The sequence below is a fragment of the Silene latifolia genome, chromosome 8 (assembly GCF_048544455.1).
Source record: "Silene latifolia isolate original U9 population chromosome 8, ASM4854445v1, whole genome shotgun sequence".
Taxonomy (NCBI): Eukaryota; Viridiplantae; Streptophyta; class Magnoliopsida; order Caryophyllales; family Caryophyllaceae; genus Silene; species Silene latifolia.
This window is the reverse complement of record NC_133533.1, coordinates 5,650,824-5,676,122: the sequence shown is the minus strand read 5'-3', so window position 1 is coordinate 5,676,122 and position 25,299 is coordinate 5,650,824. Positions and strand designations below refer to the sequence as shown.

General features: G+C 35.1%; 4 protein-coding genes across 4 annotated transcripts; 1 reads left to right on the top strand and 3 right to left on the bottom strand.

The window, feature by feature from the left end:
- Positions 1-7,473: 7,473 nt before the first annotated feature.
- Positions 7,474-12,233, top strand: LOC141594481 (uncharacterized). The gene is made up of 2 exons (XM_074414497.1): positions 7,474-8,144; positions 12,197-12,233. Exons 1-2 carry the CDS (start codon positions 7,474-7,476, stop codon positions 12,231-12,233), a joined length of 708 nt encoding a protein of 235 aa, XP_074270598.1.
- Positions 12,234-12,445: 212 nt separating this feature from the next.
- LOC141594480 (uncharacterized) lies at positions 12,446-13,705 on the bottom strand. Its single transcript, XM_074414496.1, has one exon. The coding sequence runs from the start codon at positions 13,703-13,705 to the stop codon at positions 12,446-12,448; it is 1,260 nt and encodes a 419-aa protein (XP_074270597.1).
- A 1,907-nt stretch (positions 13,706-15,612) lies between these two features.
- LOC141594479 (putative FBD-associated F-box protein At5g22720) lies at positions 15,613-16,866 on the bottom strand. Its single transcript, XM_074414495.1, has one exon. It carries the CDS (start codon positions 16,864-16,866, stop codon positions 15,613-15,615), a length of 1,254 nt encoding a protein of 417 aa, XP_074270596.1.
- A 5,335-nt stretch (positions 16,867-22,201) lies between these two features.
- Positions 22,202-25,058, bottom strand: LOC141596151 (pentatricopeptide repeat-containing protein At1g28690, mitochondrial-like). Its single transcript, XM_074416236.1, has 2 exons — positions 22,660-25,058; positions 22,202-22,523 (listed from the first exon to the last, which is right to left on the bottom strand). Exon 1 carries the CDS (start codon positions 24,855-24,857, stop codon positions 22,716-22,718), a length of 2,142 nt encoding a protein of 713 aa, XP_074272337.1. The 5' UTR covers positions 24,858-25,058; the 3' UTR covers positions 22,202-22,523; positions 22,660-22,715.
- Positions 25,059-25,299: the final 241 nt, after the last annotated feature.

Genomic DNA, 25,299 nt, shown 5'->3' with positions numbered 1-25,299 from the left:
AATAAAGGTGTCGCTTTTTGGGGTGATTAGCAGGGAGAGTGCAAAAAAAAGAGGTAAATTTGCGAAAAACGTCAAACCCAAAATCAAGAAAAGGAAGGGAGACCCAAGTGTACCTCCAAACAGAAGACAAAGAGCTTGTACGAATCGTGTCTTTCATACAAAGGGATGATAATATTTGTTCCTTAATTTCATCTGGCAACTCTGATATTCTGTCTCTTTTTACTTCTTTCTTCATCTTCTTCATAATAAATTGTGGCGACGGAGAATGACGGAGGATGGTGATGGCGGGTATAGCGAGAGGTAGATTGTGACGAAGATTGGCGCGCGGGAGCAGAATACAAAGCCACAATAAATACAAGAGTAAGAGTTGTATGTGTATGTAAGAGCGGGTGTTGCTTAAAATCGTCTTCGAAGTTTTTATAATCTTTCTTTTATTTTCACCGTTGTTTTTTAGGAAAAATTGCTTATAAATTAATCCCAAATTTGATTTGATTAGTCGGCTATAATTATAAATCCCCTATTTATTTATTAAAAGAATAGGAAAAGCTTTAATTTTTTCTATCTAAAACACATTTCCTATTTTGATTAAAAAAATTAATTACTTTCTTATTTTGTTATAATCCCTTATTTAAAATTTATCTCTAAGATTTTTGTGATAAAAAATTCATTTTTTGTATACTAAATTGTAACTAAAAGATATGCTAAAAAAAATATAATAATTTCATTAATTTACATTACTTAATTTTTTTTATTAGTTTATAACTAAAAGATATGCTAAAAAATTATAAATAATTTCATTAATTTACATTACTAAATCGTAACTCCTGCAAATTTGCCTCCGCTTTCACCAGAACAGTCTTTTGTAACACAAATATCCTAGCCCAGTAGCTATGAAGTGTGCTCAGGACAGACTTAATCAAAACTAATCTCCCTGCAAACGATAATTTCCTCGGCTTTTGCCATAGCTCTAACTCTGTCCACCATCTCTCTACTGAAATAGAACAATCCAAAACACTCAATTTTTTTTTACTAAGACGCCTAAATTTACTAAAAATTACTCGTACTTAAAAGTTAAATCTACTAGGAGTATTTACCAACCATCTGAAATTCCCTTTCTATGTATTTCATTCTCATAAGTTTGATTAAAATAATTCTCACATTATTCTTTCTGGTTAGTTTAGCTTTTTGTCTAATTTCTAATACAAACCTCTGTATCTTCCCTTTTACATAAATCTGCAACTAACTTTGTGGTTAATCATAGACAAAGTAAAATAAGCGAAAACTGTAAGGTCACTATATATCTAAATGGAAGTTCAAATGATGTTGCTGAATAGTTCACTGTCACTACAGTCTTGTTCTGGATGCTCGTCTTTGACTGGTAAAACTATGTTAGGAACACGTAAGCATTGAGATCCGATCTCCATTTTCCAGCCAGTACTTTGATGAATTGATTAGGATGGATCGATTCATGAAATAATGTTAACACATTCACAAAGATGCAAGTCATCTAACTACATTACCAATTATTTGGATTATGAGGAATTCAGCTTTACCAGGCCCCACCACAACCCCGACTCCCCAACCAGCTCAAGCAGACGTGAATTCAAGCCTAATCAAACATGCAAAACTAAACAAGCTTGAGTATGTCCTTTTTCACATCTCTATTATTACATCAGCCATCTTTTCTAGTTATCAAGATTTGTTCTCAAATTTATCAAATAAATACAGTATAAATTTCCAAAATCAATAATTTCGCATACAAGGAGAGAAAAAAAAAACAGAGAAAGACACAACATTTACCTCTTTGGGTTGGATAGTTTGAAATGTCATAGAACTTTGTCAAATGTCGCATCACGAGGACAATAAAAAAGAAGAGGCACAACTTATTCCACGTTTTGGAAAAAGCCGCTTGATGAAATTCTTACTTGTGCTAGAATATCCGGTGAAGAACTGGTTCGGAGTGTCGACCTCAGCTTGACTCAAATTTGGGCACTCCTCAATTTTCAAACTTGTAAGGGGGCGTTTGTTTCGTGCACGGGTATGGGGTTGGAATCAAGAATCATACCCCGCAAAGATGGATTCTTTATAATGTATAATTGCAAAAATTCATCTATCATTTGCAAATATCCAACATTCTTAACTTGCCAAGCATACTTAGTTATCCAATCATTAAACTCATCCTCAGAATCATAATCATAATCAAAATCAGAAGCAGAATCAGAAACTGATGATTCAGAATCGTCTTCTTCCCCTTCTTCTTCCTCCTCGTCGTGAAAAACAGAATAAAGGTGTCGCTTTTTGGGGTGAGTAGCAGGAAGAGTCCCAAAAAAAGAGGTAAATTTATGAAAAAAGTCATACCCAAAATCAAGAAAAGGAAGGGAGGCCCAAGTGTACCTCCAAATAGAAGACAAAGAGCTTGTACAAACCGCGTCTTTCATACAAAGGGATGATAATATTTGTTCCTTTATTTCTTCTGGCATCTCTGATATTCTGTCTCTTCTTGCTACTTCTTCCTCCATGGTTAAGTGAGAGAGAAAGAGAGATTATGAGGGAAGATAGGCGAAAGGGAATATATAAAAGCAACAATAAAAACGAGAGAAAGTGGATACGGGGTTGGGTCGAGTTTGTCTTGTTTAAAATCGTCTTGTATTTTGTTTGATTCGGAAATAAGGAATGAAATCTTTTCTGACTATTTTATTGATTTTAGCTATTTATTTATGGAAAAGGATATATACAGTTTTAGGTAGAGGCGGATTTACGGGGGTGATGGGGTTTGAATCCCACCCCCGTTAATCTTGAAAAACAAGACATATCTATACTTGTGTGTCTTTATTACACAAAAACTCCGGAGAGACGGTCTCTCAAAAACGTTATTGAGAGACCTCTCACATCCTGGGGTGACGGCACTTTTTTTCTCTATTATGTCTCCCACTAAGGCTCTGTTTGACAAAACTACCTGAAAAGGTAGCCGAAACATGAAAAGGTAGCTGAAAACTGAAAGTAACTGAAACCTGAAAAAGTAACTGATAAGGTAACTGAAAATTAATAACTGATAAGGTAACTGATTATATCAAAATGTGTTTGGCAAACTAGCTGAAAAGGTAGCCGATTTTGGTAAAATGGCGTAAAAGAATATGAAAATTATTTAATACTATAGAATAAAGGGTAAAAAATGGAAAATAAACCATTTCGGGTACCTGAGATAACATTTCATTTCAGGTACCGTATTTGACCAAATAAGTTATTTGCCAAACACTTGCAAAAAAATCAGGTAGCTTAAATTTTGGTCAAATAAGCTATTTTGGTCAAATAAGTTACCTGAAGTGTCATGCCAAATGGAGCCTAAATTAGTGAGAGACGGTCTCTCATGAGACCTACTGATTTCATTAAACCTTAGGCCATGTTCTTTTGGACTGAAATGAATCGATCTCAATCGAATCGAATTTATAGGATCTCGAATCGAATCAATCGAACTTATAGGATCTCGAATCGATCTGAACTTATAGGATCTCGAATCGAATCAACTTATAGGATCTCGAATCGAATCAACTTATAGGATCTCGAATCGAATCAACTTATAAGATCAGAACTTTTCTGAACTGAACTTATAGGAGCCGAACTTAACTTAATTTTATTTTCTTTTATACTCCTTCCAATTCGCTATAATGTTCCCTCTTTCCCGAAACGGATTATTCAAGTAATGTTCCCCTTTCCTTTTTTGGTAACTTTTACTCTTATTTTATTTATCCCTCTCTTCTATTACCAAACCCCACACAACTCTTTTACTCTTATTTTATTACTTTCCTTAATGTTTTGGTCCCACAACTCCTTATTTAACTTCTAATAATTCATATCTCTCTCCTATCAACAAACCCCACATTTGTCCATTATTCATTTTTATTCATTTTTCTTAAGTATTGTGCGTATCTCAAAGGGGATCATTATGATGAATTGGAGGGAGTATAACTTAACTATTATTATTACTATTATTATTATTATTATTATTATTATTATTATTACTACTACTTGCCAAGAGAGAACATTGATAAAAAAAAAATTATAGTCTAAAACACAAGGTAAAATAATAACATTTTTCCGCTTTATATGCATTGGTTTGTTCATACATTATACTACGATTACATTACGATAACAAATAAATCACATATTATATCTTTTTTTTCTAACCATTTATTTCCATATTATCGATCATAATTCTCATCACTTTCATCTTCACTATCACTCTCAACAACGGATCCATTGCCTCGCCAAATGTTTTTGACTATGTTGTTTCATACCTAATACATGGCCTTATTCCGCTTTTTATCAAATATGCCCAAATCTATTGTGACGCTGAAATTATTAATGAGATGAGTGATTTTTTTTAAAATAATAATGTATGTATCGAATAATTAATGTCAAATATTTTTGTATCGGTCTTTAAAAATAATACTCCGTATATAGCTTTTCTGAACTAAATTTATAGGATCTGAATTTTTCTGAAATGAACTTATAGGATCTGAGCTGAACTGAACTTATAGGATCTCGAATCAATCAACTTATAGGATCTCGAATCAATTTATTGGATCTCAATCGAATCAACTTATAGGATCTCGAATCGAATCAACTTATTGGATCTCGAATCAACTTATAGGATCTGAACTGAACTAAACTAAACTTATAGGATCTGAAGTGCACTGAAATTAAGTGACTTTAAGTCCAAAAGAACAGGGCCTTAGTGGTTCAGTGATAAAAGCAATCACACATCTTTGAGGCAATCCAAATAAGAGCCCTTGCAAATGCATTTTTTACTTTTATTTTTAAATTTGTCTCTTAAGAAGTTCACTTTTCTTCAAATTTTTAACTAACAAAAGTCTGGCTACACATGGATTGTCGCTAGTCGCTACCATCAGCCATCATTTATTTTAAACATGGTAAACTTGAAGCTACCATGTTTAGACATTTTTTATTTTATTTCAGACTCAAGCTCACCAAAGAGTCGGTAGAATAAAGTTTCCCGAATATCATGATCCGTCGACATCTTAGTTTTTGGATGTTCAAATGTTGATACCTATGTCCATCATATTGACGGCAATGACATTTTTTAGACTTTATTCAATCACCATGACAATGACAATATAATGATACGGAGTATTTTAAAGAAGTGTAATCATATTTAAAAATAAGTATTTCGGTGAGCCTTTTGTTACCACTCAACATTATCGGATTGTTTTAGTATTTATCAAGCATTAATTAAAATTTATATATTAATATAAGTCATTGTTAAAAGTGGCCTATCTTTAAATATCGCACAAGGCCCCTGAAATGTTAGAGGTGTCCCTGATTCAAGTAATTATATTTTGGCGTTCTTTTATGCTATAAATTTTGTTAAACACCCCCATTGTATAAATCCTAGATTCGCCACTGGTCCTAAGGGTTGTATTTAAGCTCTAAAAGCGAAGAAAAAAAAACTTAAATCAAGCATTAATTACATCAATATATGTGTAAATTTATCATACATTCCTACTTTAATTCCACTTAAGGAAATTCATTAAATTGTTATTTACAACCCTAATGGTTGCATTTATCATAATCCTTTATTTATATGTATTGAGTAATAGTAATAGGGTGGAATGGACCAATACAAGGGGTTGTGATGGAGTTAGAATTCATAAGCATCTAATTAAATTCCAAAACCCTCCAACCAACTATTAGAATGGATTGGAATCTTTCCAATTCATTTCAAAAGCTCCAACCAAACCCCCCGTCTTATGTTATGTTTCATTTTTTTTTTATCTTCTTGAACTAAGCTAGTATAGTTCTCATGCTAAAGCACGACATTTTTTAGATATATGAATACGTTTAATTTAATGTTATCTCATATTTGTAATTGAGCTTTCATTATATTATATCTACAACTCGATTATACTGAACTTTTCCTTTTCCACCGATTAATGCAAAACATTAATAATAACAAATTTTACAATTAAATTTCAAGTTGAGTTAAATATCTGTTGTATAATTGTTATTTTATTTAATATTTCTATTTAAAAAACCGCGAATTCATTGAATCGCCTAAAAATGCGAAAGTATGGTGTCGCTTTGGATTTAATGAATAACTAGTTTAAATCCCGGGCAACAAATGCGCGGTAATTGTTGAGTTTTTATTTTTAGAAAAAAAATTAACTATAAAACTATTCAAAAAATTGAGTAATGTCATGAAATGGATATATTTATAAACAAAATTAATGAAATTGTTTATAATTTTTTTATTAGCATATCATTTAGTTACGATTTAGCATATAAAGAACGAATTTTTTATCACAAAAATCATAGAGACAAATTTTAAATAAGAGATTATATCAAAATATAGGAAAGTAAATAAGAGATTTTATCAAAATAGAAAATATAATTTAGGCGGGAAAACTTGAAATTTTTCCTATTATTTTAGTAAATAGGGGATATGAGCACTCTACATACATTTATATAGGCCAACAACTGTAGTTCATTCATTAACAGATGACGTCAAGAACGGAGTTTATGATTGAAGATGATCAATCATTCGCTGATGATCATAAGGATATTGATATGGCCGTTCCAGCCCAAGATGGAGCGAGGAACCTATCGTACCGAGATGCAGCGAGGTCCTTGATTTCACCCCAAATTTTGAAGAATGCGGATTTCCCGATCAACACGATGATGACTCTGATGATGATCAGGAGATGGATTGTTCCATTCCACAACTAGTCCTCACCAAAGCAGAGAAAAGCTCCTTGCGAAAGCCATGGCGCAACTCTTTAGTAATCAAATTAATGGGTAGGTCCATTCTTTTTAAATATTTAAAGGAAAAGGTAGAGAAATTATGGTGTTGTTCAGGACAACTTAAGATCACTGATCTTGGGCAAGGCTTTTATGTAGTTAAATTTTCTAATTTTGCTGACTATGATTTTGCTTTGTCGGGAGGCCCATGGATGATATTATATATGACCACTACTTAATTGTGCGTAAATGGGAACCCGAATTTCGGCCAGCCGATGCTAAGCTTTTGGATACTACTGTTTGGGTACGTTTACCAGAGCTACCGATTGAGTGAGTATTTTCGTCACCAAAATGGGGAACTTGATTGGTAAAACTGTTAAAATTGATATCTCACTACGGCATAATAAAGACGCTAGAACGCGGAACCCCCCATCCGGGAGAATCTCACCCTACAGCAGAGAAAGTGAAACCAGGAGGAGGTGATAATCACAATGGTGACAGGTCAGATGACTTAAGGTCACAAGCTGCTATGCTCTAGGCTTTACCTTCTTTTCACCTAGGTGGTCTCCTTTTTTGCTCTTTTCAGCATGTTTTTTGTTTCTTTTATTATATTGTTATATCTTATCATGAAGAGCTTACTAATGTGGAATGTGAGAGGAGCGGCAAATGATGATTGTCACCGACACCTTCGTGACATGATTATGCTTCATAAACCTCATGGCTTCCTGTATTGTGGCTTTGCTTGAACCAAAAATTAGTGGGGATAAAGCTCATCATATTATGACATCACGGGGCTTTTCGAGATCCATTAGAGTAGAAGCCGAGGGATTTTCCGGTAGGATATGGCTGTTATGGAGAGATGAAGAAGTACATTTATCTTTTTTATCCAGCGGTAAACAGGTTATTAATGTAATGGTTCACGGTGTATCAGATTGGATTTTATCTATTATTTATGCTAGCCCTCATCCTGCTACACGTGAATTGTTATGGGAAGCCTTTGCGGATATTGCGTCCACACATGATTACCCCTGGCTTGTCATGGGGGATTTTAACCAGATTGCTAATTTGGAGGATAAAATGGGAGGTAATCAAAGATTTATAAGGGATATGGAGTCTTTTGCTACATGGATGGAGTGTTGTAGTTTTTTTGATCTCGGATTTACTGGACCACGTTTCACTTGGTCAGATTCTTGGGATACAGGAAGACGACGTATGAAACGCTTGGATAGGGCCAACGCTAATACAGCTTGGAGACTTTTATTCCCTGATGCTTTAGTGAATAACTTGCCCAAGAGGTCTTCAGACCATGCTCCGCTCTTGATGACTTTTAATAACAAAACTACTTCTCTAACCAGGCATGACAAATTATTTAAGTTTGAGGCAACCTGGTTAACGCATCCAGATTTTACAAATTGTCTAGCTAATAGCTGGGACTCGGGGTCCTTAGAGTGGGATTCTAATATAATTATTTGCAAAGATAATTTATCTAAATGGGCCCATAATGTTTTTCGTAGCATTGTTGGGCGGAGGAAGCGGATTCAAATAGAGAGAAGTCCAATAACATGGAAACAAAGAAAGAATCCAAAATACCATTTTTACGTGCATGTAAACGTCCGAAAACGTGGGGCACAAAGATTACAACAACAACAACAACATCAGAGCCTTAATCCCAAAATGATTTGGGGTCGGCTGACATGAATCATCCTTTCGAACCGTCCATGGGTGAACGCACACCTCAAAATGCGAATAAAAAAAAGGGAAGATGAAAAACAAAAAGGAAGAACGAAAATGTAATGGAAAGTCAAGGTAAACTTAGGGATTTTAAAATCGAATTCCGTCTTTCTTTTATAAAAACTTAAAATTTAAATCGAGAGAAAAGATTAAAACGATTTTTTAAAAACCGAAATAGAGTTAAGGATCCGGAATGAACCAGTAAAAATCTATAAGAAAGTGGTTGGTGAAAAAGTGTAATAAAGGAGAGAAAAATAAATAATTTAATTTCTTTAAATTAAATAAAAAAACATTAAATCTGTCAAAAAACATCAAATACTAAAAATCCACATGTATCATTTCCCTCCATTGTGCCCTCTCCGTCACCATACTCTCCTCAAGCCCCAGAACTCTCATATCGTGCTCTATCACTCTCAACCATGTCTGTCTCGGTCTTCCTCTGCCTCTAGGGACCTTTTCTGTTCTCCAAGTCTCCAGCCTCCTAACTGGTGCGTCCATAGGTCTCCTTCTCACATGGCCAAACCATCTTAGTCGGTTTTCCATCATCTTGTCCTCTATTGGCGCCACTTTTACCTTTTCCCTAATCACCTCATTCCTTAACCGATCTTTCCTTGTATGTCCGCACATCCACCTCAACATGCGCATCTCCGCCACACTCATCTTTTGAATGTGACAATGCTTCACGGCCCAACACTCGGAGCCGTAAAGTAGGGCAGGCCTAATTGTCGTGCGATAAAATTTTCCCTTTAATCTTTGGGGCATATCTTTATCGCATAGGAACCCTGAAGCACTCTTCCATTTCAACCACCCCGCTTTAATTCTGTGAGCCACATCTCCGTCTAACTCCCCATCTTTCTGAATAATAGATCCTAGATATCTGAAGAAATCCGAACCCTCAACAACATTCCCATCGAAAATAATACTCCCCGCCTCTGTCGATCTTAACCCCGCCACCTTAGTGAACTGACACCTCAAATACTCAGTCTTACTCCTGCTCAGCCTGAACCCACGAGTCTCTAAAGTCTGCCTCCACAATTCCAACTTTCTCTCCACCCCCTCTTTTGTCTCATCAATCAACACAATATCATCAGCAAACATCATACACCAAGGGATGTCGTCCTGAATATCCCTTGTCAACTCATCCATAACTATAGCAAAGAGAAAAGGACTAAGTGCGGAACCTTGATGCACCCCGATGGTAATAGGAAATTCTTCCGTTCTCCCAACATTAGTGCGAACACTTGCACTAGCCCCCTCATACATGTCCTTTATGAGGTCAATATATTTTCGCGACACACCCTTTCTCGCCAAAGCCCACCAAAGTACTTCTCTAGGTACCCTATCATATGCCTTTTCCAAGTCAATAAAAACCATATGTAAGTCCTTCTTCTTGTCCCGATGGTATTCCATCAACTGTCTCATGATAAAAATCGCATCCATAGTCGATCTCCCGGGCATAAATCCAAATTGGTTTTCCGAGATGTCTACACATCTCCTAAGCCTTTGCTCGATTACCCGCTCCCATAACTTCATCGTATGACTCATAAGTTTAATTCCCCGATAATTGGAACACTCTTAGACATCACCTTTGTTCTTGTACAAAGGGACAAGAGTGCTTCTCCTCCAAGCCGATGGCATCTTGTTGCTCCTCCAAATCTTTTTGAAGAGCATGGTTACTCATTCGATCCCTTTCTCCCCGAAGCACCTCCAAACTTCTATGGGTATACCATCCGGTCCCTCTGCTTTCTTTGACCCCATCTTCCTTAACGCCTTTCTAACTTCACTCTTTTGTATTCTACGCACAAATTCCCGATTAACCATGCTTGGTGTTACCTCTACATCCCCAAAACCTTGTTCCTGATGTCCATTGAATAAATTATCAAATAAAGAACTCCATCTAGCCTTTATTTCGTTATCCTGAACCAGAACCTTGTCGTCCATATCTTTCACGCACCTAACTCTCCCAATATCTCTCGTCTTTCGGTCTCTTATGCGAGCCAGTTTATAGATATCCTTCTCTCCTTCTCTCGTGTCCAACCTGGCATACACTTCTTGGTTAACTTTTGCCCTCGCATCCCGTACGGCCTTTTTAGCGGCTCGTCTAGCCTCCTTATACTTTTCAAAATTCTCATCACTCATGCATTTCCCCAGAACCTTATAGCATTCACGTTTAGTCTTTATCGCTTGTCTCACCACATCGTTCCACCAAGATGTGTCCTTACTTGATGGTCTATTCCCTTTAGATTCCCCTAACACCTCCCTCGCCAAATCCTTTACAACATGCTCCAATTTATCCCACGTTGCATCAATATCTTTCTCCTCGCAATCCGACCAAATATCGCTACTTCCAACCTTATCCAAAAACGCTTGTTGGTTTCCCCCTTGTAGCTTCCACCACTTGATCCGTGCCTCACCGATTATCTTTCTCTTCCTCAAGTCTCTCTTACCCCGAAAATCAAGAACCACTAGTCTATGTTGTGTTGCGGCACTTTCCCCGGGTATGACCTTGCAATCGGTGTACTCTTTCCTCCACACATTCCTTACCAAAAGGAAGTCAATCTGACTAGCATTACCTCCACTTCTATAAGTCACCAAATGAGAATGTCTTTTCTCGAACCAAGTGTTCATTACACCCAAGTCATATGCCAAAGCAAAATCCAATATGTCACTTCCTGCTTCATTTCTCTCCCCGAACCCAAAACCCCCATGAATGTTCTCAAAGCCAACTCGACTAGTACCCACATGCCCATTGAGGTCACCACCAATGATCAATTTCTCTCCAATAGGGACTCGTTCTACAACCTCTTCCAAATCTTCCCAGAAGGCTCGTCGAAAAGAAGCATCCAAACCTACTTGAGGTGCGTAAGCACTTATAACCGTCACCACCTCATCCCCGACTACAAGCTTAATGCTCATAATCCTATCACTCTTTCTCGATACTTCTACCACATCATCAATGTAATCTTTATCAATGACATGTGGGGCACAAAGATTAATTGAAAATTTAATTCCAGTCTTTAGTGACGGTTACTACTGCTAGTCTGCTAGTGCTCCACAACTTTGATTTTTGCCTGTCATACGACTAATGCTTTCGTTATTGCTTAATTAATGTGGAGTACAATGTTTATGCTTTTACCTTATAAACACAGGTTTTTAAGCTATAAACATGCAACTTGATTTCATTTCTAAAATCAAAATTCTTAAAATAAAGATTTGGGTTTTCAATTTAAAATATTAAAGAGTTCTCAAGTCAAAAAATTATTTAGTTAAATCCTTGAACTTTTAACTATATGTAAGAGTTACGGAGTAATTCTTACATTCTTATACTCCAACTTACAAATTTAAAGCATAAAGTTTTCATGGTTTAAATCTCGAGTTTTCAATTTGAGCACTATTGAAATCAAAATCTTGAACTCTTGTAGTAGTATAGTACTATTAATTTTTCAAGATGTAGCCTCTCATTCTCATGTTAAAAGTTGAGGTTTTAACCATAAACAATGATGTTTTAAACACAATACTTTAAGTTGTTTAAGTTAAAAGTTACAGTACAATTTCAAGTTAAATATTGAGAGTTTTTAGCATTAAATCTGGAATTTTCAAAGTTAAACACTTAAGTATTTTAGTTAATATAGTGCTTATTTTGATTAAAAACGAGTTTCTGAATAAGGCTATTTATCCATCCAGTCCTTATAGATGTAACCAAATTCAGGATTGCCAAGGCCAAGAAACATATGCACACAGTTTGATTGGCTGAAACCGATATATAATTACACAAGTAAAACAAAGTAAGACATAAAACTTATTGTGGTCTTCATAACATTTAGCCAAGAAAAAAAAAAAAGTTAACAGGATTTGATAGTCAAATGCACACAGTTTGATTGGCTGAAAACCTGAAACCGATAAAACTTTCTCAGAGGTCGCATCACGAGGACATTTAAAAAGAAGAGGCACGAAGTATTCAACTCTTTGGAAAAAGCCGCTTGATGATATTCTTACTGCTACTAGAATATCCGGTGAAGAACGGCTTTGGAGTGACGACCTCAGCTTGACTCAAATTTGGGCACTCCTCGATATCCAAACTTGTAAGAGAGTTGCCGGTGATCTTAATATGCTTCAATTCGGGACAATGTTTAAGGGATACGGTTTCCAAGTGTGGAAATTCCGCGACATTATTAAAGAAGTCATCAGTTATGCCACAATAATCGACAAACAAATTAACCAAGTTGTTACAAGAATTAGAAGCCATCTTAAGTTTGCACTTACTTGTGTTAAAGTTAATAAGGGTCAAGCATTGAAGAGACATTGCATTAATCTCTACTAGATGAAGGTCATATATGTCCATAACTTTGACCTCTTTTAATTTCGAAAGCCTTGGAATTCGGAGCACCTTAAACCCTTTGCATAAGGAAAAGTTGAGCGTTTCCAAAGCTGGACATTTAGCAAACAGGGTCTCCAGCATATTCCCGCGTACATTGAACCTTAGTAGACGTAAGTGTTTCAAATTGGGAAGATGAATTGCTACGTCGACCGTTTTTTCCATATCCAAGTAACATCCAGATAACTCCAGCTTGGTTAAAGTTTTCGATTCTAAGATAGGAAAACAATTTTGCAAAACACGGTATGACTCCTTAGGGCGGTGAGGCCACCCATAGGTGTAGTTCTGATAATGAAGCTCGGTAACATTGTGTTTCACAAGGGAAAGACATCGAGATACAATATCAACACCGTAATCACGCATCTTGGAGTTGCAAAATTTAGGTACATAAAGCGACATCTTTTTCAAAACCCGTAAAGATTGGTTCTTTTCAATGTATACTTGCATAAATTCTTCTAGCATTTGCAAATACCCAACCTTACTAATTTCCCACTCTTTATCAGAATCAGAACCAGAACCAGAACCAGAAGACCAATAATCAATATCAAAATCATCAACCGTGTCATCGACTTCCTCCTCCTCCACCGCCGCCTTGTGAAAAATAGAACAATAAAGGTGTCGCTTTTTGGGATGACTGGTAGGAAGAGTCTTAAAATAAGAGGTAAATTGGTCATAAACGTAAAACCCAAAATCAAGAGAAGGACGGGAGACCCAAGTGTGCCTCCAAACAGAAGACAAAGAGCTTGTACAAATCGCGTCTTTCATACAAAGGGATGATAATATTTGTTCCTTAATTTCTTCGGGCAACTCGGATATTCTGTCTCTTTTTACGTGTTTCTTCATCTTCTTCATAATAAATTGTGGCGACGGAGGATGGTGATGGCGGGAGCAGAACACAAAGCCACAATAAATACAAGAGTGAGAGTTGGCAGGGTAACAGAGTTGTATGTTTGTAAGGACTGATGTTGCTTAAAATCGTCTTAACTTTGAAGTTTTTATAATCTTTTTTTATTTTCACCGTTGTTTTTTAGGAAAAATTGCTTATAAAATAATCCCAAATTTGATTTGATTAGTCGGCTATAATTATAAATTACTATAAATTAAAAGGGTTTTTCTATCCTATGCCCAAGTATTAAATGTTAGGGAAAGATTACTCTTACCCTTTTATGTGTTTTTCATGACTTGTTTTTAATGTTGATCGTTGCTTGAATTGAATCTTAACCTTATACATATTTCTGTAATAAGTGTATCTTATTTACCTTCAAGCCTCATTCAAATCTATTTTATTTCTCGTGGTACCATTTTTACTTTAAATTGTAAAACAATCGCACAATAAAGTTTTTCAAAATATTTACTCATTTGTCATAATATGATATTTCGATTCGCAAATTAGAAGCAACTTTCTTTATCTTTTAATACTCCTTGAAAAATATATATCAAACTTTGTACTTATCAATAATTTATGAATATCTTATTTAAATTTTGATTCATATATTTTTATATAATGACAAATGAATGTAAATAATATAACAATAAATTATCAATAGAAGTTGAAGTGTTTTGTGAGGGAAATAACTTTAAAATTAATAGGAGAAATACATAAGACAATTGAAAGATAAACTTCGTATTATGTATAATTAAATATGACATTAGCAATAACAACATGCACATTTGTCAGAACCCAGTTCGCCCGAGGGCCTTTTAGCCTCATAATACCTCATTTTTTTAATCCGAAGTTGTTATAAAATGGGATATTATAAATATATCAAAGGTTTTTTTCCTTCTAGTTTAATAAAAAGTGAACAAATAATAATGAATAATTTTTAAAATTAATAAATTGTAGATAATTAATTTATTTCTTTATTCTAATAATAAAATTGTAAAATAATTAATTAATTCTCATTTCTAATAGGAAAATTATATTCCTAATTATAATAGAATTTTTTTAAATAATTATTATCTCCTAATTCTAATAGTATAATTAGGTAAAAAAGCCTTAATAAATTGTTAATTTATTTTCTATTTCTAGTATAAAAATGGTAAGATAATTAATTAATTCTCATTTCTAATAGGAAAATTATATTCCTAATTATAAAAAAAAAAAATCGTAAATAATTAATTATCTCCTAATTCTAATGCTAATAGTATAATTAGAAAAAAAAGCTCCTTTAGTTATATATAATGATTGATTATACCACTTAAGCATGTTACCAAAATATAACATTTAACGTCTTTCTATATTATTATCTAAAAAGCCGCACATTTGCGCAGAAACTACACTAATTTATATAATACTAATAACACCTTTTACTGTTAACATAAAAATGTAATATTAAACTTTAATTTTCTTTCTCATTTATATATCTCTTCCTTTAAAAACCATACAATTGCATGGGATCTAAATTAATTTAACAAATTAAATGGCATAAAAAGTACTCTACTACTATGTAATTGACTGCCACCTTTTTTAATGAGACTAGAAAGAAAAATGGACAGTTCAACAATAGAAAAGAGTACAAAGCGTCTTGCCTTCGTTGATGATAAGATGCAGACAAAGTCTGTGAAGAAAGAAACTTAAAAATCGGATACTATCGGATACTTCTAATCAAGTTGAGTAACATCCTTTCGCGAAAGTGTTTATGTAATGTGAATACGTATATGTATGTAAACCTTCAACCTTTGACGGAAACTTTTGCAACAATTTCGGAGAATCAAGACATATTCATATAAAAAGAAGAGGCACGAGGTATTCAACTTTTTGGAAAAAGCCGCTTGATGATATTCTTACTGCTACTAGAATATCCGGTGAAGAACGACTTTGGAGTGTCGACCTCAGCTTGACTCAAATTTGGGCACTCCTTAATTTCCAAACTTGTAAGAGAGTTACCGGTGATCTTAATATGCTTCAATTCAGGACAATGTTTAAGGGATACGGTTTCCAAGTGTGGAAATTCCGCGACATTATTAAAGAAATCATCCGTTATGCCACAATGATGGACAAACAAATTAACCAAGTTGTTACAAGAATTAGAAGCCATCTTAACTTTGAACTTATTTGTGTTAAGGTCAGTGAGGAGCAAGTATTGAAGAGACAATGCATTAATCTCTAATAGATCAAGATCATATATCTGGATAACTTGGAGCTCTTTTAATTTCGAAAGCCTTGGAATTCGGAGCACATTAAACCCCTCGCATAAGGAAAAGTTGAGCGTTTCCAAAGCTGGACATTTAGCAAGCAGGGTCTCCAGCATATTCTCGCGTACATTGAACCTTAGTAGACGTAAGTGTTTCAAATTGGGAAGATCAATTGCTACGTCGACTTTTTTTTCCATATCCAAGTAACATCCAGATAACTCCAGCTTGGTTAAAGTTTTCGATTCTAAGATAGGAAGACAATTTTGCAAAACACGGTATGAATCCTTAGGGCGGTGAAGCCACCCATAGGTGTAGTTCTGATAATCAAGCTCGGTAACATTGTGTTTGACAAGCGAAAGACATCGAGATACAATATCAACACCGTAATCACGCATCTTGGAGTTGCAAAATTTAGGTACATAAAGCGACATCTTTTTCAAAACCCGTAAAGATTGGTTCTTTTCAATGTATACTTGCATAAATTCTTCTAGCATTTGCAAATACCCAACCTTACTAATTTCCCACTCTTTATCAGAATCAGAACCAGAAGCAGAACACCAATAATCAATATCAGAATCATCAACCGTGTCATCGACTTCCTCCTCCTCCACCGCCGCCTTGTGAAAAATAGAACAATAAAGGTGTCGCTTTTTGGGATGACTGGTAGGAAGAGTCTTAAAATAAGAGGTAAATTGGTCATAAACGTAAAACCCAAAATCAAGAGAAGGACGGGAGACCCAAGTGTGCCTCCAAACAGAAGACAAAGAGCTTGTACAAATCGCGTCTTTCATACAAAGGGATGATAATATTTGTTCCTTAATTTCTTCGGGCAACTCGGATATTCTGTCTCTTTTTACTTGTTTCTTCATCTTCTTCATAATAAATTGTGGCGACGGAGGATGGTGATGGCGGGAGCAGAATACAACAAAGCCACAATAACTACAAGAGTGAGAGTTGGCAGGGTAACAGAGTTGTATGTTTGTAAGGACTGATGTTACTTAAAATCGTCTTAACTTTGAAGTTTTTATAATCTTTTTTTATTTTCACAGTTGTTTTTTAGGAAAAATTGCTTATAAAATAATCCCAAATTTGATTTGATTAGTCGGCTATAATTATAAATTACTATAAATTAAAAATATAAATAGTCCCAAGTTGCAAGTTTCCCAAACTTCCAATTTTACATCCAGCTTTTATGAGATACATTTAATTAAAGGGTTTTTCTAACGTGTGCCCTAAGGGCACACATTAATAATCCATATATGGTAATATTTATAACATATTCAAATGAGATACTCAAGTATATTCTCATTTTTACCATATTTAATGAGAATATATTGTAAATATTTCCAAATATGGATTATTAATGTGTGCCACGTTAGAAAAACCCATTAAGTTCTAAAATTTATAAGATACATTTAATTAAATTGTAAGAGATATTTTTGGATTTTAGTATATTTGTATAATTAATAACAGCCATAGGAGATTTTTCCGAAAGGAATGCGGAGAAGCACAACAGGGAAATATGTTAATACTTAACTTAACGTGAATGTGGTAATTAAACCCTTAACTTTGTTCAGTTATGAAATTAGGCCTCATGAGTTTAATTTGGAGCAATCAAGCCCCTTAAGTTTCACCAAATGTGAAATTCAACCCAATTTTCTTAATTTTCACCAAATTCTTATATTAAAATCACTTTTAATACAATTTGTCAAATATAAAATATTTTGTTTTTAATTTTAAAACTTTTGTATTTATATTAAAAATTGAGATTTTTTTTTTTTATAGTATATAGACAATTTATTATATATGTACGAATACTATATAAATTATAAACAATTTACTAAATTTGTATGTAAAAGTGTCATTCAATGATTAAAATTATGTAGAAATTCGTAAAGTTGCAATTAGTAATTTTTAATATTTAATAAATTGTTTAATAGTAATATAAAATGTTTGCAATTAAAATTTTTATGAAAAATTTAAAAATGGGGTTGAATTTCACTATTTGTGAAACTTAAGGGACTTGATTGCTCCAATTGAAAGGCCAAATTTCACTATTGACCAAAGTTAAGGGGTTTAATTACCACTTTCGCGCTTAAAATATTTTCTTCTAAGTTTTTTTTTTTTTTATTGAATGCCAATGGAGGTACATTGTTTTGCACTACAAAGGAGGGACGGAAGGCGGTTTTTGTGGCGGTGTGAACTTTGTCTTTAATGGATAAGGTGGAGGTGGTGGTGGCGGGAGTAGGGATGGGGGTGGGGGTGGTGCCTCTGGTGGTGGTTTATAAGACTGATGCGTCGCTGGACTGTTGATTGGCAGGCCCGTCTAGCCCATAGCGCACTATGTGCACTGGCACTGGGCCTCGAAAAATTAGGGGCCCAAATCTTAGCAATCCATATAATTGCAAAAAAAAAAAAAAAAAAAAAAAAAAAAAACTAAAAGCAATTAGTCAACAGTAACCGCGTATCTTGTGACTGCTATTCCAAATTTCCAATCCTCCTTGTCCTTCTTTAATTCCTTCCCCAAATACAGAGTAATTAATTCTCTTGCCAAAAACCTTGAATTTGCCTTTTAATCTTCCCATAAACTGATAATATCATTACTTTTGTAATCTTTAAATATATTATCCCAAATCAATTGCTCACAAATCATCCAAAATTTACAATTAGAGAGATTTGAATCGAACTTTGTAATATTAGTCGAGTTCAATTGTGTATAAAAATCCGAGATTTATAATCGAAAGAGGTAATAGTTCTTCGTTCCTAGTTTTAATTAATTGTTCTGTTATGTGTGATAATGTCTTATTTTTCTTTCATATTATTAACTTATGGTTTATTTGCTTTAAGAATTTTCAACATTGTTCTAAAATGTAATGCATTTGTATTGGAGGAATGACGATGAGTGGAGATTAGGATTTTGTTTTATTAATTTTTAATTCACGGACCGTCGCGATGTCATTTCTGGAAATTGGTTATAAAAACTACCCTCAAATAATTTTAGTTTGCATTGATATTTTATGGAGAAGTTCTTTGATTTTTGATTTGGTAAATTTGCCTCATATTTGTTTTGCGCCGGGCCTCCACTTTTCTTGAGACGGCCCTGTTGATTGGTGGCAATACATAATAACAACCCGGCTGCAAGCAAGGCCGACCACCTAACCTCATCGGACCAACATAATCTTCGTGCACATACTTAGACCACCACAATGAGCTTAGATGGTTTTTCGCAATTATTTGAGCTAATATTACATTTTCTCCTATATTTCCTAGCATTCTACATACATACATTTATATAGGCTAAGAAGAGGAATACGAAATACGACATATTAGAAATTATCCCAAATACTGATTTAAAACGTGTATATCCATCTAATATGAATAAGTTATAAGACACAAGCAAAATGCATGAAAAATATCAATAATCCCCTATTTACTAAATGAATAGGTGAAACTTCTATTTTTCCCGCCTAAAAAATATTTCCTAAATTGGGCTAAGTATTTGTAGCATATATTATAGGTATGATGAGTTATAAATGGGCATAATTTTTACATGTAAATATTTACAAGATTCAATATATTACATTCCCTACAAATTTATCTCCAGTCTTTTTATGCAACGGAAATTCTTTTTTTTCTTTAAATAATTTTACGATAAAAATTTATTGACATTTTATGATAAGAAGTTCGGTTAAAAAAAAGGTTCACCGGCTCAATTTAAAATCTGTAACGGGGTCTACACAAATTACCTCATTATAATTTGGACCACATAAATACACTCGGAGATGATACGGTTACACTCAGTGTTTATAATCTTCTATACATCACTAATAAAATTTTGAAATGTGGAACAATTTGATATTATTACTAATAGAAGCGACATGTGGAAGAATCCCTCTTCTACTAAAAGAATAAGAGCTCTCTAAATTTTTCCCGCCTAAGTGAAATGTTTAATTATTAGTCCTTGCTCCTCACATTATATCATATTAATACCGCCTAAGTGAAATTCTTTATGATTGGTCACCACTCCTTACATTATATCATATTAATCTTATGACATAAATAGGAGATACTACTACTAATTTTTAATTTGTAAACACACATTAATGAAATATTTTAATTATGTTATATATGTGGTACTGCATTAATAGTACGTATGATATGAGACAAAATATTATGCACAATTTTTTTTTATAATTCTATTTTTCTGCCTTTGGTTACAAAGGTACTACAAGTTGACTATCTCCTTTTGCCAATTTTCTAATTTTATTGTATAATTAAGTCATTACTTGAGGTTATTCTTTTGGTTAATGTAATCGTATCTATATTATTATATGTAATAGTGAAGTAGTTTATATAATTAGGTACAGTTAAAACGTCAATCTTATCTGGTATGAAAACTATCAATTTTCTCTATTATATCGCTTAAGCATGTTACCAATTAGTTATAATATTTAACGCCTTTGTAAATTATTTTCTAAAATACCGCGCATTTGCGCGGGATCTACACTAATTTTTTAAATTATACTCGGTAAATTATTGGAGTAATTAATTGTCTTGGTTACGAAAATTGAGCAAAGTCAACGTATTAGTTGATTAGTTTTATTACTGTAGTAATGAAGTCAAGAAAATGTTGCTAAATGAGTAAAGTCGACGTTTCTTCGTCCTTGCTTTGCCAGGATTTTTGCTGATTTGAATACTTAACACAAAATCTCATTTGTGACGGTACATATCCGTCACTTTGGAGTGACGGATACCATTTTCTCTCACAAATGACCCAAATAGAAGAGAGAGGGAAGCACATGGGGGTGCCCCCACCTTGTCCCCCCTATCCGTTTTGTGAGGGGCATTATCCGTCACCTGCTCCGACCCGTCTTCAGCAAGACTAATTGAATACTTAATTTGAAGTTTATATTTAATTTACATTTGTACAGTCAATTCCAGCAATGTTGTTTGTCTAGTTAAGTCACGTGTTAAATATTTTATGTTCTTACAATAATACTAACAAAAATTTCACTTTCCACTTATACACTAATAAGGGGCGAGTCCAATGTTTATAATAAAGGGTAATACGGTATAGCCTAATTATCACGCATATTTACGAGGCTCATCTGGCCCGAGCCCTACCTATATAACCATTTTTTGCTTTTTATATGGGCCGGGTGGTTGGGCTGTGAAAGTTTGGCTCGGACCAGGCACTAGTAGGAGGGGGCAGGAGAGGTTGTGCTAGGCCACAGACTAGACGATTTTGGGTTCAATAGGGCCGGGCCGAGTTAGTTAGCCATGTTGGCTAGGTCTACTCTCGGAATATCGTATATCGTTCAAGATTCAAAGTGACTTGACCTTAACCGATCTTAAATCTTGAATGGTATGTTTCTACTTTTATCTTAGGAGTAAGTCTTGCTTAAAACGGGTCGGATTTTAAGACGGGTCGTTGTGTGAGAGGAAATGGGTAGAGGGGACAAAGGTGGGACCCCCCATGTGCTTCTCCACTCACCCTAAATGGGTATTTTGTGAGAGAATATGGTATCCGTCTTATTAATAAGACGGATACCTTGGTCTGAAATAAGAATTGGGGTTATCTTAGATTAGGCTATGTTCTTTTGGACTTTATTTCAGCTCAATTCAGTTCAGTTCAGCTCTATTCAGTTCACTTCAGCTTCATTCAGTTCAGTACAGTTCAACTATTCTCCTCACAAATTTTAACTCTTACTTCAGTTTAGTACAGTTCAGGTCGGCTCCATTAAGTTAAGTTTAGTTTAGTTTAGCTCAGTTCAGTTCCATTAATTTCAATAAAGTTCAGTTTAGACAGTTTCAGTCCAAAAGAACAACGACTGTAAAATGATCAAATTGTGGTCTTCATCAAAACCAGACCTAATCAACTCCCCTAGTATCAGTCCGAAAATCTCAATTTTTGAAATTTCGATCTTGAGTCCATTACAATCCAAGACCAAAAAGGGTTTAAGTAAACCTTCACCCTTTGACAGAAACTTGAGCAACAATTGGGAGCAAGAAGAAACTCTATACAACTACCAAGAATGTTGTGCAGGTTTACAAGACCAGTTGGTGGACGACTTCTAAGTTGAGAACTCGAAATGAAAACTTAAACTTTTCTACATCTTACCCAAGTCCCAATAACTTGATCAAAGATGCCGGGTTTGACATATGTACCTTTATACAAGAGATTGACAGAATAAACATGCAATGTACAGGAACAGTTAAGATATGAAAGTCTTACTCAAAACATCCTCAAAAGATTCAAAGTCGGGTGTTGGAATCGCCATGGATCTCTTTATAAATGAGAATGACAATATACCGAGAACTAATGACATGACCTTACATTATTCTTCCCATGATAGCTTAATGATTTAAGTTTGGGACCAAGTTTGCGCTTTGCTTCAGTAAGAAAACTAATTCGGAACACAAATCACTAAATCAAATTTGATATGGAGTATAAAAATACCTTCTGATTGCATCTTCTAAAGTTGGTGGAATTTCAAAAATAGCTCCCAAGGAGACAATAGTGGATCTGTAAGCATTCACCTACTCGTGTCAGACACTGGATGAGCGGTTGAGTGTATGACACTTGAATACCTCATTTTACGTTAAAACGTGGATTTTTGTAAAAAATAGCCAAGTCCGAAGCTTTGACACGTAAGACATACCCATGTCAATATTCCAAACAAGCCTGAGTAGCATAGCATGCCACCACCGCAACCACTCAGTTTGAGTCTGAATCTGAATCCTGCAATTCGATTGCAAAGTCCTCCATTTGCATGGTCTCTTTCTCTTCCAGACAGTCATCTACTCCAGTACAACTAAAGCCTATACTTTCCGGTATCACACTTTGAGTGGGCTCTTTCTTTTCCAGAGTGTCATCTATTTGAATGGCCCCTCTCTTTTTCAGAGTGTCAAATACTCGAGTCCAACTTAATTCTGTATCTTCCGATTTCACGCTTTCAGTGGGCTCTTTCTTTTCCAGAGTGTCATCTATTTGAATCGTCTCTTTCTTTTCTAGAGAGTCATCTACTCCAGTCCAACTAACACTTGTATCTTTCAATATCACGCTTTGAGTGGGCTCTTTCTTTTCCAGAGTGTCATCTATTTGAATGATCTCGTTCTTTTTCAGAGAGTCATCTACAGAAGTCAAACTAAAGCCTGTATCTTCCGATATCACGCCTTGGGTGGGCTCTTTCTTTTCCAGAGTGTCGTCTATTTGAATGGTCTCTATCCTTTCCACAGAGTCATCTCCGCAGCCTGTATCCTTCGATATCACGCTTTGAGTGGGCTCTTTTTCCAGAGTGTCATCTATTCCAATCTCTCGAAGTTCATCAACACAGTCCCCCTTCCTAGTCTCAGCCAGAGGTTTCGACAAGGCCCCCAATTTGAAAAGTTCATCAACAGCTACCCCTGCCATCTCCATGTCACCTTGCAGTCTCGCTGAACTGAGCAAAGCAGCCCAAACATCTGAATTCGGATTTTCTGGCATTCTCATTACAAACGCCCACGCTTGCTTTAGTCTCCCCGAGCGTCCTAACAGATCAACCATACAAGCATAGTGCTCCATCTGAGGCTTCAAAGAATATTTTCTCTCCATACTTTCAAATATATCCCAGCCTTTGCTTACCAACCCAGCATGCGCACAAGCAGAAAGAGCGCATAAAAAAGTGACGTAATTAGGCTTAATATGGGCCTCTTCTTGCATCTTCGTAAACATTTCCATCACTTCACTTGGTGTTCCAAGTCTCCCATACCCATCAATCATTGATGTCCAAGAATATTCATTCTTTTCAGGCATGTTATCAAATATCCGACGAGCATCACCGACATTTCCACATTTACAATACATATCTATGACAGCACTTCCAATCTCCACATCCATACAATCCAGGATCGTCATCAAATGACTATGTACTTGTCGACCAACTTTAGGCGAGGCCAACAAAGAACAAGCTCCAAGAAGGCTCGTAATGGTGGAATCAGTCGGAAGGAAACCTAATCTCAGCATGTCAAAATACATTTCAACCGCCTTCTTTGCTGTATCAGTTGATTTACTGTAACCCTCGATCATAGCATTAAAAACCCCAACATCTTTTTCATCTATACTTTTAAACACGGTCTCCGCCTCATCAAAACGACCAGCGTTCATATAGCCAGATATCAACGAAGTAGAGCACACCACATTCGGATTTATCAACACCCTATCAAACAACCGTCTAGCATAATCAATCTTTCCAGATTTAACATACGAATCAATTAACGTTTCAAAAACCCTAATATCACTATTACTATCACCACCATATATAATCTGAGCATGCACCTGTTTACCAAAATCACGCGCCAAAAACAAAGAACGAGGTAACGCAGCCCACGCTTTCAAAATTAACGAATGTAAAAAACTATCTGGCTTTAACCCTGAAGTGCAAATCTGCTTAACCAAATCAAATGCCTCGGTAATTTGTCCATGCTTTACATAAGCATTAAGCAAATAAATATACGCAGATAAAGCTGGTTGCGACATTTCATCGAACAACTGGCGGGCATAATTAACTGAACCGAATTTCAAATGGAGTATTAGGAGTTTAATATTGATATCCAAATTAGAGTGACAACCAGTTTTAACGATACGGCTGTGAATGTTTAACCCATGAAACGGAGACAGAGACGGAGACGGAGACGGAGAAGCCGAATTTAAGTACTCTTCCAGCAAGTTGGATATCGAAACAGAACTATTTTCCGATTCCGATACGGAGAATGATCCAGAATGATAAACACAAAAAGATCGAAACTTGGAGAAATTGGTATATCTCATCTTATAACATTGAATTGGCAGAATTAGACTACGGCGCGAAATCCGATACATTATAATTTATAAGCTCCGTAACAGATTGTCTGGTATTATATAGATTAAAATAAAGTAAATGAAGGAAATTAAATGTTGAGAATTAAAGAATTATATAACCTGATGAATTGATGATGATGATGATTAAAATAAAATTAATGAAGCAGCTTCCTTTGATGATGAAGAACAGAGTAAATGTTGAGAATTTGAGTGAAAGCGGCTGAAATGGATGCTACAAGGTGCAATGCTATCGAAAGAGAAAACATAGGAAAAATGGGCCTAAAGTAGACCCGACCCGCACCCGAATTGAGGACCCAAATCTGATCTGAAACCAAAATTGACCAGAAACCGATTGTTATTCCCAAATAACTCGAAAACAACCCACCCAAAAATGACTCAACCCGGTCTAAATAATCCAAACCCAAATTTACCTGACCCGTTTGTCAGGTCTTGCCTAAAGGAT

Coding starts and splice junctions, on each gene's coding strand:
- LOC141594481 (XM_074414497.1), top strand. CDS start 7,474: ATGGCTTCCTGTATTGTGGCTTTGCTTGAACCAAAAATTAGTGGGGAT. Junction 8,145..12,196: donor TTTAAGTTTGAGGCAACCTG/GTTAACGCATCC, acceptor AACCAAATTCAG/GATTGCCAAGGCCAAGAAAC.
- LOC141594480 (XM_074414496.1), bottom strand. CDS start 13,705: ATGAAGAAACACGTAAAAAGAGACAGAATATCCGAGTTGCCCGAAGAA.
- LOC141594479 (XM_074414495.1), bottom strand. CDS start 16,866: ATGAAGAAACAAGTAAAAAGAGACAGAATATCCGAGTTGCCCGAAGAA.
- LOC141596151 (XM_074416236.1), bottom strand. CDS start 24,857: ATGTATCGGATTTCGCGCCGTAGTCTAATTCTGCCAATTCAATGTTAT.